This window comes from Sus scrofa, chromosome 9 (genome assembly GCF_054392235.1).
Source record: "Sus scrofa isolate SSC_HxYL_T2T_F1_AM1 chromosome 9, Sscrofa_HxYL_maternal_Yorkshire_Landrace_v2.0, whole genome shotgun sequence".
In the NCBI taxonomy this organism is placed as follows: domain Eukaryota; kingdom Metazoa; phylum Chordata; class Mammalia; order Artiodactyla; family Suidae; genus Sus; species Sus scrofa.
The window spans coordinates 51,978,596-51,992,444 of record NC_139391.1 but is presented as its reverse complement, the minus strand read 5'-3'; the positions used below and the strand labels follow the sequence as shown (position 1 = coordinate 51,992,444).

Here is a 13,849-nt window from a genome sequence, read left to right as displayed (position 1 = left end):
TGTGGTTTGCTAGTATTTTGCTGAAGATTTTTGCATCGATGTTCATCAGTGAAAATGGCCTGTGGTTTTCTTTTTTTGTGGTCTTTGTCTGGTTTTGGTATCAGGGTGATGGTGGCCTCATAGAATGAGTTTGGGAGTGTCCCTTCCTCTGTAATTTTTGGGAATAGTTTCAGAAGGAGAGGTGTTAGCTCTTCTCTAAATGTTTGATAGAACTTGCCTGTGAAGCCATTTGGTCCTGGACTTTTGTTTGTTGGAAGTTTTTACATCACAGTTTCAATTTCAGTACTTGTGATTGGTCCATTTATCTTTTCTATTTCATCTTGGTTTAGTCTTGGAAGATTGTACTTTTCTAAGAATTTGTCCATTTCTTCTAGGTTTTCCATTTTATTGGCATATAGTTGCATATAGTAGTCTCTTATGATCCTTTGTATTTCTGTGATGTCTGTTGTTACTTCTTTTTCATTTCTAATTTTATTGATTTGAGTTCTCTTTTTTTCTTGATAAGTCTGGCTAGGGGTTTATCAATTTGGTTGATCTTTTTAAAGAACCAGCTTTTCGTTTCATTGATCTTTTCTATGGCTTTCTTTGTTTCTATTTCATTGATTTCTGCTCTGATCTTTACGATTTCTTTCCTTCTACTAACTTTAGGTCTTGTCTGTTCTCCCTCGAGCTGCTTTAGATGTAAAGTTAGCTTGTTTATTAGAGCTGCTTTAGATGTAAAGTTAGCTTGTTTATTTGAGCTTTTTCTTGTTTTCTGAGGTTGGCTTGTGTTGCTATAAACTTTCCTCTATGCTTCATCCTATAGGTTTTGGAATGTTGTATCTTTGTCATTTGCATCTAGTTATTTTTTAACTTCCTCTTTGATTTCTTCAGTGATCCATTGGTTGTTTAGTAGCATGTTGTTTAGTCTCCACCTGTTTGTGTTTTTTGCAATTTTTTTCTTGTTGATTTTCAGTCATACAGCATTGTGGTCAGAAAAGATGCTTGATATGATTTCGATTTTCTTAAAGTTACCAACGCTGGATTTGTAGCCCAGGATGTGATCAATCTTAGACAATGTTCCATGTGCGCTTGAGAAGAATGTGTATCCTGATGCTTTTGGTTGAAATGTCCTATAAATATCTATTAAGTCCATCTGGTTTAATGCTTCATTCAGGGCCTATATTTCCTTATTGATTTTCTGTCTGGATGATCTGTCCATTGCTGTAAGTGGGGTGTTAACGTCCCCCACTATTATTGCGTTATTGTTGATTTGCCCTTTTAAGGTTGTTATCAGTTGCCTTATATATATTGTGATGAACCTATGTTGGGTGCATAGATATTTAAAGTTGTTATATCTTCTTCTTGGATTGATCCTTTGATCATTAGGTAGTGACCTTCCTTGTCCCTTAAAATATTCTTCATTTTAAAGTCTATTTTGTCTGATATGAGTATTGCTACTCCAGCTTTCTTTTGATTCCCGTTCGCATGGAATATTTTCTTCCATCCTCTCACTTTCAATTTGTATGTGTCCCTAGAAGTGAAGTGGGTCTCTTGAAGACAGCATATATATGGGTCTAGTTTTTGTATCCATTCAGCCAGTCTATGTCTTTTGGTTGGGGCGTTTAGTCCATTAACATTTAAGGTAATTATTGATATGTATGTTGTTATTGCCATTTTATTAACTGCTTTGGATTTGTTTTTGTTGCTCTTTTTTCTTTCCTTCTTCTCTACTCTTGTGGTTTGATGACTATCTCTAGTGTTGTATTTGAGTTGATTTTTCTTATTTGTTTGTGTATCAATTGTGGATTTTTGGTTTGCAGTTATTCTGAAGTTTTGATATAAGGGTCCATATATATATATGAGATTGTTTTAAGTTGTTGTTCTCTTAATTACAAGTGCATCTCCAGTGTCCTGCATTTGTACCCTCCTCTTCTCATGATTTCTGATTTTGGTGGCATAATTGTGCATGGATGATTTCATATCTTTACTGTATATGTATCTTTACTGGTGAGCCTTGTCATTTGTGGTATTTTTGTTTCTTGTTGTGGCCTTTTCTTTCCTGCCTAGTGAAGTTCCTTTAGCATTTGCTGTAAAGCTGAATTCTCTTAGCTTTTGCTTATCTGTGAAGCTTTTGATTTCTCCTTCAAATCTGAATGACAGCCTTGCTGGGTAAAGTAATCTTGGTTGGAGGTATTTTCTTTTCATCACGTTAAGTATATCATGCCACTCCCTTCTGGCCTGCAGAGTTTCTGCTGAAAAATCTGCCGATAACTTTATCGGGGTCCCCTTGTACATTGTTTCTTTTCCCTAGCTGCTTTCAAGATTTTCTCTTTGTCTTTAATTTTGGTTAGTTCAATTAATATGTGTCTCGGGGTGTTCCTCCTTGGGTTTATTTTATATATGGTACTCATTGTGCTTCCTGGATTTGAGTGAGTGGTTCCTTTCCCATGTTAGGGAAGTTTTTGGCTACTATCTCTTTGAATATTTTTTTCTGTCCTTTTCTCTCTCTCTTCTCCTTCTGGCACCCCTATAATATAGAGGTTGGTGCATTTAACATTGTCCCAGAGTTCTCTGAGACTCTCTTCATTTGTTTTCAATCTTTTTTCTCTTTTCTGTTCTACATCAGCGATTTCCACTAATCTGTCCTCCCCCTGGTTTATTCATTCTTCTGCTTCCTGTATTCTGCTGTTAGCTGCTTCTTCTTCTTCTTCTTCTTTTTTTCCCATCTTTTTGCCTTTTCTTGAGCCGCTTCCATGGCATGTAGAGGTTCCCAGGCTAGGGGTCTAATCGGAGCTGTAGCCACTGGCCTACACCAGAGCCACAGCAACGCAGGATCCGAGCCACTTCTGGGACCCACACCACAGCTCACGGCAATGCTGGATCCTTACCCCACTGAGCAAGGGCAGGGATTGAACCCGCAACCTCATGGTTACTTGTCGGATTCGTTAACCACTGTGCCATGACGGGAACTCCTGTTACCTGCTTATAATGAATTTTTTTGTTTCAGTTATTGTATTTTGCCTCTTTTCCTGCTTATGTTTTATATCTTGTATCTCTTTGCTCACTGTTTCCTGTAAATTATCCATCTTTGCCTCCAGTTTATTTCCAATGTCTTACATCATCTTAAGCATCAACAGTCTAAAGTCTTTCCTGGAGGCTGAGAATCTCTTGATCACTTAGCTGTTTTTCTGGGTTTTTTCCTTTCTCCCTCATCTGACTTATAGTTCTATGTCTTTTAATTTTTATAGGTTTTTGGTGTGGTGACCTTTTTACAGAAAATAGAGTTGTAGCGTCTCTTACTTCTGGTGTCTGCCCCCTTTGTGGCTGAAGTTGGTATGGGGCCTGCTGTAGGCTTCCTGATTGGAAGGACTGATGCCTGCCCAATCATGCTATCCCTCTGGTGGGTGGGGCTTTGTCTCTGGGTGAGATTAGAGGTGGCTGTGTGCCTGGGGGTTCTTCAGGCAGACTGTTTACTGAGGCTGGGGCTGTGATCCCACCTGGATTGTTGTTTGCCCTGTGGCTTCTCAGTGCTGATGGGTGGGGCTAGATTTTCCCAAAATGGCCACCTCCAGAGAAAGGCATGCTCCTGAATATTCCTGAGAGCTTTGCTTCAAGTGTCCTTCCCCCACAATAAGCCACATTCACCCCTGTTTTCCCAGGAGGTCCTCCAAGAACTACAGTCAGGTTTGACCCAGGATCCTATGGAGAATTAGCTTTGTCCTGGGACCCAGTGCATGTGAAAGTCTATGTGCACCTTTTAAGAATGGGGTCTCCATTTCCCCAAGTCCTGTGGTGCTCCTGCATAGAAGCCCCACTGACCTTCAATGCCAGCTGCTCTGGGGGCTCTTTCTCCCACTGCCAGATCCCCACACGTGGGAGTTTGATGTGGGGCTCAGAACTCTCACTCCTGTAGGTGAGTCTCTGTGATACGGTTACTTTCCAGTCTGTAGGGCTTCCCACCCAGGAGGTATGGGGTTGCTTATATCACATAACTGCCCCTCCTAACTCTTGATGTGGCCTCCTTTTTGTCTTCTGGAGTAGGATATCTTTTTGAAAGTTTCCAGACCATTTGGTTGAAGACTGCTTAGCATTTGATTGTAAATTTTTTTTTGTTTTTAGGAGAGCAGTTGAGCTCCAGTCTTTCAATTCTGCCATCTTAATCCTATCTCCCTGAAAATAGTAGATTTTAGCAAAGGACTTGGAATGGGGAAAATGGATCCCAAATGAAAGAAAGTGTCTACTTGAAATCAGCTAGCTTCAAACAGAAATGAGAGTAGAGGGAAGGAAGGAAGGAAGAGGGAAGGAGGAAGGAGGCAATCACCCAGCCATGCAGAGAAGGGACTGGTTTCCATCACGGGAACTTATTTTTAAGTTGATTATTAATTGAGAAGGAAAAATAACATTTGCATCAATTAAGTTTTCCTCTCAGAGTTTTCTGCATGGCAGCCTTTACTTCCTTATTCCTCAGGCTGTAGATGAGGGGGTTCAGCATGGGGATGACTGTGGTGTAGAACACAGAGGCCACGTTCTCCTGGGCCAGGGAACTGGCTGTGGAGGGTTTCAAGTACATGAATGCCATTGTTCCATAGAATATCCCAACTGCCACAACGTGGGAGCTGCAGGTGTTGAAGGCTTTGGACCTTCCCTCTGTGGTGCTGATGTGGAGGATGCTGGACAGGATGAAGGCATAGGAAATGAGGACCATTAAGCCAGTGACTACAATGTTGAATCCAGCCAAAAAGAAAGTTGTCGTCTCAACATCATAGGTGTTAGAGCAGGAGAGCTTCATGAGGGGAACAATGTCACAGAAGTAATGACTGATGAGGGGCTCACAATAGGACAGTTTCAATATGAGGCCAGTCTCTACGGTTGAGTCAATGAGTGCTATGGCATAGACGGTGACCACCAGCAGGGAGCAGACTTGATGAGACATGATGGTGTTGTAAAACAGAGGTCTGCAGATGGCGACATAGCGGTCATAGGCCATCACTGTCAGCATGTAACACTCAGCAATGACAAACACAAGGAAGAAGTAGAGCTGGCACATGCACCCTGTGTAGGAGATGGTGTTCTTCTCTGACACAAAGTTCACCAGCATCTTTGGGGTAATGGCAGAAGAGTAGCAGAGATCCACGAGTGACAGATTGCTGAGGAAGTAATACATGGGGGTGTGAAGCTGAGCACTCAGCCAAATCAGTGTGATCATGCCCAGGTTCCCTAGCATGGTGATGGAGTAGATCCCAAGAAAGAGGAGGAAGAGGGGGAGCTGGAGCTCTGGCCGACTGGTTAAACCTCCAAGAATGAACTCTGTGACTGTAGAGTGATTTTCTGCAGCCATTCTCTGGCTGGGGGCCCTGTGGGGATGGGAGAGAGGATCTCTGTGAAAGGCTGCATGTTGCACTCCTAGGTGAAGCTGGTTTTGAGCTGCTGAGGCCAGATAAGCGATCCCAGGTTTCTTCCTGATGGATGCTCCCCTAATCCTGCTATTTGCTTTGGGAGGAAGACCAGATCCGGGGTCTTTGAAAGGTCATGGAGATGAGAGGACAAAGGGGGCAAGATCTGGACCTTTTACCACTTTCATGGTTCTCAATATCCTAGGCCACGGTTCTTAGAGTGTAGTCCCTGGACCAGCATCACTGGCACCATTTGAAGATGTTAGAGATGCAAATTCTTGGGCCTCGCCCTAGACCTGTCAACTCAGAAACTCTGAAGATGGGGCCTAGAAATCTGTGTTTTACACTCTCTCCAGGTGATGCTGATGTATGCTCAAGTTTGAGAACCCTCACCCTATAGGTAAGAAGCAGTATATTTCATATCTTATGGTTGGGGATGTACTTTGCTTCAGAAATGAAATTCCCTAGCAACAACAACAACAACAGCAAAAAGACAAAAAGACAAAAGACAAAAGACAAAAAAAAAAAAGAAATGAAATTCCCTTGTCATCCATGCAAGTCCTAAGTATTCACTGAATGTGAGCCTATGAATACTTTTCTCAAGGTGATGCAGTGTCAAGGTGATATGTTAGTTACAGGTGTGTCACTGAGTTACAAGACAATTTCTGTAGGTATCTGAAAGATGAAGAAGTTAGTAATACAACTTCCATAGGGGACTGTAAAAAATAATAATACACATTTAGTCTTTGTTTTCAAGAACTCAGTTCCTATAATAACGTGAGTTGTCATTAGGTATCTGGAATTTGTTCTTTATTTTTCACCAGATTTCAGACCCTAAGGCCATGGTTCTCGATAGTGGCTGTATATTATAATCACCCGGAGTACTTAAAATTATTGATGGTTGTGTTGTACCCACAGAGGTTCTGATTAATGCATTTGTGGTGAAGCCTGGGCCCTGGGCCATAGTACGGTCCAGAGTAAGTGCTCAACTGATACTTTTATTATTGTCATTGTTATTTTGTTATTTTTATTTTCAGATTTTAATATCAAACCATGGCCCCATGGTCTCCCTAGTGACCAAGTATTCAAATCATAGACATGGCCCCAGGAAGCATAGATCATCATTGCTGGATATGATTTCTATTGGCAACCCTTTCCTGATGCCAATAGAACACAATTCACTGTTGTAGTTGCTCCCTTATACCATTATTAATTTTGTATAATGCTCTTCTTTGGTCAGTGTCACTAACTCCTCTTAAATGTTGTGGGTATCAGGAAAATGTGTGTAGATTAGAATTTTTATTCCCATTTTCACATTGAGAAAACTGAAGTGCCAAACACTAAGTGACTCACCAAAGACCTAGTAATTACCTGGGACTTAGAATTCAGCTTTCCTCTGATCATAAGCTTCTTCCCTTGGCCCAAGTGTGTAGCCTTATCAATCTGCACACCTACAGCTCTAAGCAATGTTTTGGCTGAACATGCTTTATATTTGATAGCTTCTGCACAGCATGTAAAAAAGAGGAAGGCAATATTATTTTCCTCATCTTTAGGAAATTGAAGCTCTAAAACTTAAAGGATTTACTCAGGTCGTAAAACTAGCAAGACACACAACTGAGTGTAAACCCCAGGACTTCTGACCACCAGTCTGTTTTGTTTTCACCAAACTATGTTATCTTTCCTTTGGCATTTTATTATTAAATAATAATTATAATTTATTGAAATTTTGGACATATAGGATAGATTTTATTGCCAGTTTCAGATGCATTAAGAAATTTATCAAGGCAGTATATATGCTTTGTAGAAAATCAGACATACAGACAAGCAAAAATAAAATACCATTTTTATTGTTCCTTGTAGACAAGCTATAGTAATCACTATTCTTTTAGACTTTTTTCAATGCATATATGTAGTACATGTGTATAAGCTAATACGCATTTTCAAATTTTTTGTAACCTGCCTCTTTTTTAAATTTTTTTTATGGCTGCACCTGGGGTATATGGAAGTTCTCTGGCCCACAGGTTAAGTCAGAGTTATACCTGGGGCCTGTGCCACAGCCAGAGCAACACCCGATCAGAGCTGTATCTGAATCTAAACCAAAGCTTAAGTCAATGCAGTTTCCTTAATCCACTGAGTGAGGTGAACCTGCATCCTCACAGAGCCAAGGTTGGGTCCTTAACCAGCTGAGCTACAAAAGGAATTTTTGTAACCTGCTTTTAAAAATGTAGTACTTTAGAATACTTTGTCTCATATGATTCCTATACTAATAGAAACTCTAGCACTAACCATATTTACCTTTCCAGTGGTAAGAGTCTTGAAATCCTCAGGATGTGGAGTAAAGACATGAAAATCAGGACTGCTTTGTAACTTTGCATGTAAAATTATTTGTGGTTAAATTGTTAACTTCATTATAACTACTATCATAGGTTACGAAGATTTTTTGAATATTATTCCCATTTATTACAAAGGAGAAAATGTTCTAGATCTCAACAATAGGATAAAATATCTTACCTATCCCCTTTTATTCAAGTTCTACCTCTTTTTTTTTTTTTTTTTTTTTGTCTTTTTGCCTTTTCTTGAGCCGCTCCTGTGGCATATGGAGGTTCCCAGGCTAGGGGTCTAATCGGAGCTGTAGCCACCGGCCTACACCACAGCCACAGCAATGCAGGATCTGAGCCGCATCTGCGACTCAGACCACAGCTCATGGCAACAGCAGATCCTTAACCCACTGAGCAAGGCCAGGGATTGAACCCACAACCTCATGGCTCCTAGTCGGATTCGTTAATCACTGTGCCACTAAGGGAACTCCTCAAGTTCTACCTCTTAAAACAATAAGAAACATAGAAGAGCCACCTTGAATAAACTATTACCAGAAATCAAAGCCTTTTACAGAGCAGTACAGAATGAATACCATCCAGTGAGGTGGTGCATATAGGAAAATTCTAAACAGCATTAATTTAATTATTTACTCCCACAATCATCTAATAATATAAAATGGGAAAACATGACCAACATATTTGTCATCAGTTACTACAATTATTATCTCTAGTTATATCAGTGACTCAGGATTGCTGCCAATAAGGACACAGCACACTAAGAAAAAACACTTAGAGAGGAAGGTAAATATTTGGTTGAAAACAAAATGCATTAGAAAAAGAAGTTCATGGGAGAAATATTTTTTCTCATACAATAACTTTAAATCTGTAATCAAATACCTGTGCTGAGAAAAAATGGAAAAGAGTCTTCTGAAAATTTTAGGGGTTCCTTTGGTTTCAAGAATCAGGAAAATAAATATCAGGAAATGAAAGGACTGTATAGATTTATACCTAGTCTTCTATTTACTCAAATGGGTCAGCAGTGTCATAAAAATAGGTCACTGAGATTGGGGATCTGTTTATATATATATGAGCAGAACCCCTGGGATGCAGTCACTTCAGAGACTGGAGTCCTTAGGAAAGGAGCAATTAGAGTCTTGGTTTACACCTGTGCTGCAAATCATGTTTTTTTTTTTTTTTTTTTTTTTTTTTGTCTCCCAGGTGTGTTAATTTTCCTTTTATTGGGAGAATCAACTTGCAGATAAGGAAACTTAGAGTCTAAAGCTCCATGCAAATATTTTATGACCAATAACCTCATCACCACCACCATCATAATCACCAGTAACCATCATAACTACCTCCCCTCATTACCATAAACATAATCATCAATCACTATAGTATGGCTGCTACTCATCATTAGTTATCACAACTGCACATAATCAATGAGGCTTAAAATGCTTATTTTAAAGGGTTTTAAAGATAGATTTGAATATTTTAATAAAACCAACTGTATAATTTCAGTAAAGGAATGCTAAATTTGTCACTGTGCTCCTGCACCTGTAGACTGACAGTACAGAATGGCAGGATGTTGAGGACAGAGGAAGGTGGACTTATAAGAAGTCTTTACTCATATATTCTCAGTCAGAAGGGAAAGATGTTTATAAGAATATGTGCTTTTCAACAATACCTTCAGTAATACATATCATGTAAAGTTGCTAATGAAGATTTTTACATTAAACTTTTGAGATAATTGTAGATTCACATGGAGGAATAAGAAATAATATAGAGGGGAGTTCCCCCTGTGGTGCAATGGGATTGGCGGGGTCTCTGGAGAGCCGGGATTCAGGTTCAATCCCCAGCCCAGCATTGCCACAGCTGTGGTGTGGGTCACAACTGCAACTTGGATCTGATCCCTGGCCTGGGAACTCCACATGCCACGGGAAGACCAAAAAAAAAAGGTTGGTGTCGGGGGGAGGGAGTTCCCATCATTGCTCAGCAGTTAACACCCAATTAGCATCCATGAGAATGCGGGTTTTATCCCTAGTCCTGCTCAGTGGGTTAAGGATCCAGCATTGCTGTGAGCTGTGGTGCAGGTTGTAGACATGGCTTGGATCCCATGTTGCTGTGGCTCTGGCGTAGGCTCTGACTGGACCCCTAGCCTGGGAACCTTCATATGCCACGAGTGTGGCCCTAAAAAGACCAGAAAAAAATTAGAAAAAGAATATTGAAAAAAAAGAAATAATATAGCGGGATCCTGTGCACCCTTATGCAGTTTCCTCCAGTGGTAAATTCTGCAAAAACTATAGTACAGTATCACACCCAGGATACTGCATATTGTCATAAACAGTCCACTAGTTTTATTTGAAATTTCCAAGGTTTATTTATACTCATTTGTGTGTGTGTACATTTACTTCAGTGCAATTTTAGGACAAGCATAGATTCATGTATCCACCATTACAGTTCAGGTAAAAACACTTGTATTGGCTTCATTTTCTAATTTTCAATATAATAATTTGGTTTCTTCTTATCCTCCAAAGAGGACTCACTATTTTTCTTCAGTATCTTTACAGGCTCACTAATTTAATCATATTTTATGGGTTTCAATTCATTGCCATTTCTATCCTTCTGCTGCTCAAGATTTTTTGTCTTTGGCCTGTGGAATTTTCTTCAACTGGTCTCTTGAGACTTTTGGACACAGTGCTATTAGTTTCTAATATTATTTACTATCAGATGTGACAAGATGTTCTGAGCTCCTCTCACGTGTTTCATTCTTTAGACCAGAACTCAATCATTTCTCCAAGGATCTTGGTTTCTTTTAGTGGTGAAATAGTGTTTCAAGGCAAAAAATTAGGCACTATAGAGATTAATAACTCCTTCTGGGTTAGTTATTGTTTCTAGGACTTTTCAAAAAGAACTCAAACATGTGGATTGCATGGTTCTCATAATTTTAATAGGATATATTTTGGTATTCATTCTTTAGCAGTTGTCTTAGGTGTGATGTTTCTTATTGACATATCAAATTAAAAAATATATATTTAACACTGGGAAAAATTGCTTGAATTATTGTTTTTATTATTTGTTCTGTCCCTTGCATTGGTTTTCTTTGTGGCTCCTACTCTCCATAGATGAGATCTTTTTTGCCTTGTATTTACACTTGTTACTTTCCATAGATTTCTTCATTTCTTTTCCTTTTCACACTTTTCACCTTATGTTTCTCCTAAAGTATTACCTGTTGTGTTTATTTGCTATTCTTTTAATAAAAAAAAATTTTTAATGGCCGTGGCATATGGAAGTTCCTGGGCTAGGGTTCCAATCAGTGCCACAGTTTGTGGCAATGCTGGCTCCTTAACCCACTGAACTAGGCCAGGGATCAAACCTGCATCCTTATGGACACTATGTTGGGTTCTTGACCCATTAAACCATAACAGGAACTCTTTCTTCTATTACTTCTAACTCAGTTTATCTCCTAATTATTTTGTCTTTTATTTTTAGTAATTTCCTGAGTTATTTCATAATTATTGTTTTTCTAATTCTAAATTTTGTTGCTCTTTCCTACCTTGTATACCTTGTATTCATTTGTGGGCATGTGCTATGAATTGAACTGTGTTCTCTCCAGCAAAAGCAATTAAAACTGGACATTATATATAAAATTTTTGTTTTTAGATATTGGACAATGAGGGATGCTAAGTGATGGTCTCAGACAGGAGAGGAACAAATAAGGGGGCCCTATATTCACCCTGAATCTTTGTCTGGAGACACTTTCTAGCCCATGGCCAAAAGAAGATATATGCAAACAAAGCATTTTGATGTTGAGAAGACCAAAGTGTTGGGAGGCTGAAGTAGCTGGAATGGATAGTGAAGCATATTGAAGCCATGAAGAAAGGACTGTAGGAATCTGCATACAGGTCTCCTTGTGTCTTTGTCTGAGCTTTGTCTAGGCTATTAATTTCTTTCTTCCTTCCTTCCTTCCTTCCATCCTTCCTTCCTTCCTTCCTTCCTTCCTTCCTTCCTTCCTTTCTCTCTCTCTGTCTTTTTTTTTGTTTGTTTTTTAGGGCTGCACCTGTGGCATATGGAAATTCCCAGGCTAGGGGTAGAATCAGAGCTGCAGCTGCTGGCTTACACTACAACCGCAACAACATGGGATCAAAACCGTGTCTGTGACCTACCACAGCTCACAGCAACTCGGTATCCTTAACCCACTGAGCGAGCTCAGGGATTGAACCTGCATCCTCATGGATACTAGTTGGGTTTGTAGCCCACTGAGCCACGAAGGGAACTCTCTAGGCTATGATCTCTAAGATAAAACTCCATGAAGCTGGACAAAGAATAAATATCTGGAAATTGTAAGCTAAATAATTAATTGTCAGAGCTCAAAGGACTGTGTGATGTCTGTGGTACAAGCAACCAAGAAGGAGATTTCATTGAAGGCCTGCAGTGCTTCCTAGAGACCAAGAAGGTTTATATCTTAACATTAGGGCTGAGTTAGTTCTGGAATAAAAGCTATACTTGGTATGTACTAACAAAACTTAAATTCAACCTCAAAAGCATCAAGAAAATCTACAGGTAGTTTAACTGGATGCCAAAACAGTTTTTAAGATATTTTAGAGAAACAAGAAACAATTAAGAGGTTGATAAATGTTCAGATTATTCAGATAAGCAGGGAAATATGCAAGAAAAGCAGGACATGATAGGCAGCCCAGAAATAAAGCTACCTGCCTTGAGTCAACTAATTTACAACAAAGGAGGCAAGAACATACAGTGGAGAAAAGTCAGTCTATTTTTAATAAGTGGTTCTGGGAAACCCACAACCACAAGTTGAAGAATGACATTAGAACACTCTCTAAAACCATCCCCAAAATAAACTCAAAGTGGATTAAAGACCTTAATATAAGACTGGACACTATAAAACTCTTAGAGGAAAACACAGGCAGCATACTCTCTGACATAAACTGCAGCAATATCTTCTCAGATATACCTCCTAGAGTAATGAAAATAAAAACAAAAACCAGTGGGACCTAATTAAATGTAAAAGTTTTTGCACAGCAAAGGAAACTATAAGATGGAATCATAACCCATAGAATGTGAGAAATATTTGCAAATGAAGCAATTGACAAGGGGGTAATTTCCAAAATACACAAACAACTTTTACAGCTCAAAAAAAAAAAAATAGGCAGAAGATCTAAATAGACATTTATCCAAAGACATATAAATTTCCACATAAAAACCACATGAAAAGATGTTCAACAAAGCTAATTATAAGACAAATGCAAATCAAAACTACTATGAGGTCCCACCTTAAGCCAGCCAGAATGATCATCATCAAAAAGTATACAAAGAGTAAATGTCAGAGAGGGTGTGAAGAAAACAGCACCCGCCTACACTATTTGTGGTAATGTAAATTGGTATAACCACTATGGAAAACAAGTTTGCAGGATCCTCAACAAACTGAAAATACAACTACCCTATGATCCAGTGATCCCACTCCTGGGTATCCATCTGAAGGAAACCATAATTTGAAAAGATACACACAATGCGATGTTCTTTGAAGCTCTATTTAAAACAGCCAAAACATGGAAACAACCTCAAGAGGAGTGGATAAAGAAAAGGTGGTACATAAACAGAATGTAATACTGCCATTAGCAGCAACATGGGTGGATTTAGAGATTATTATACTGAGTGAAGACAGTCAGATGGTGAAAGATAAACATCATATGCTACCACTTGTAGGTAGAATCTAAAAAATGGATACAAATGAACTCATTTGCAGAACAGAAACCAATTCACAGACTTTGAAGACAAAGGTATGGTTACCAAAGAGGACAGGTCGGGGGGAGGGAGGGATGGACTGGGGGTTTGGGATTGGCATATGCACACTGAGGTTTATAGAATGATGGGCCAACGGGAACCTGCTGGATAGCACAGAGAACTCCACCCAGTATTCTGCTGGAAGAGATGTGTGTATATGCATATAACTGAGTCACTTTATTGTACAGCAGAAATTATATCAATATTGTAAATCAACTATACAACAAAACTTTAAAAAATGAAAAAAGAAAAGAAGATGAACATGAGTAAATAGAAATATCAAATCTGATGAAATTAAGACAAGAGTTTTAAAACAGGTATTATATATTTACCCAAGAATTTAAATGAAGATAT

General features: G+C 39.1%; 1 protein-coding gene across 1 annotated transcript; it reads right to left on the bottom strand.

The window, feature by feature from the left end:
* Positions 1-4,390: 4,390 nt before the first annotated feature.
* LOC100524268 (olfactory receptor 8A1-like) lies at positions 4,391-5,320 on the bottom strand. The gene has a single exon (XM_005667475.4). It carries the CDS (start codon positions 5,318-5,320, stop codon positions 4,391-4,393), a length of 930 nt encoding a protein of 309 aa, XP_005667532.1.
* Positions 5,321-13,849: the final 8,529 nt, after the last annotated feature.

Bases quoted from the DNA above. Each gene is read 5' to 3' on its own strand.
- LOC100524268 (XM_005667475.4), bottom strand. From the start codon at position 5,320: ATGGCTGCAGAAAATCACTCTACAGTCACAGAGTTCATTCTTGGAGGT.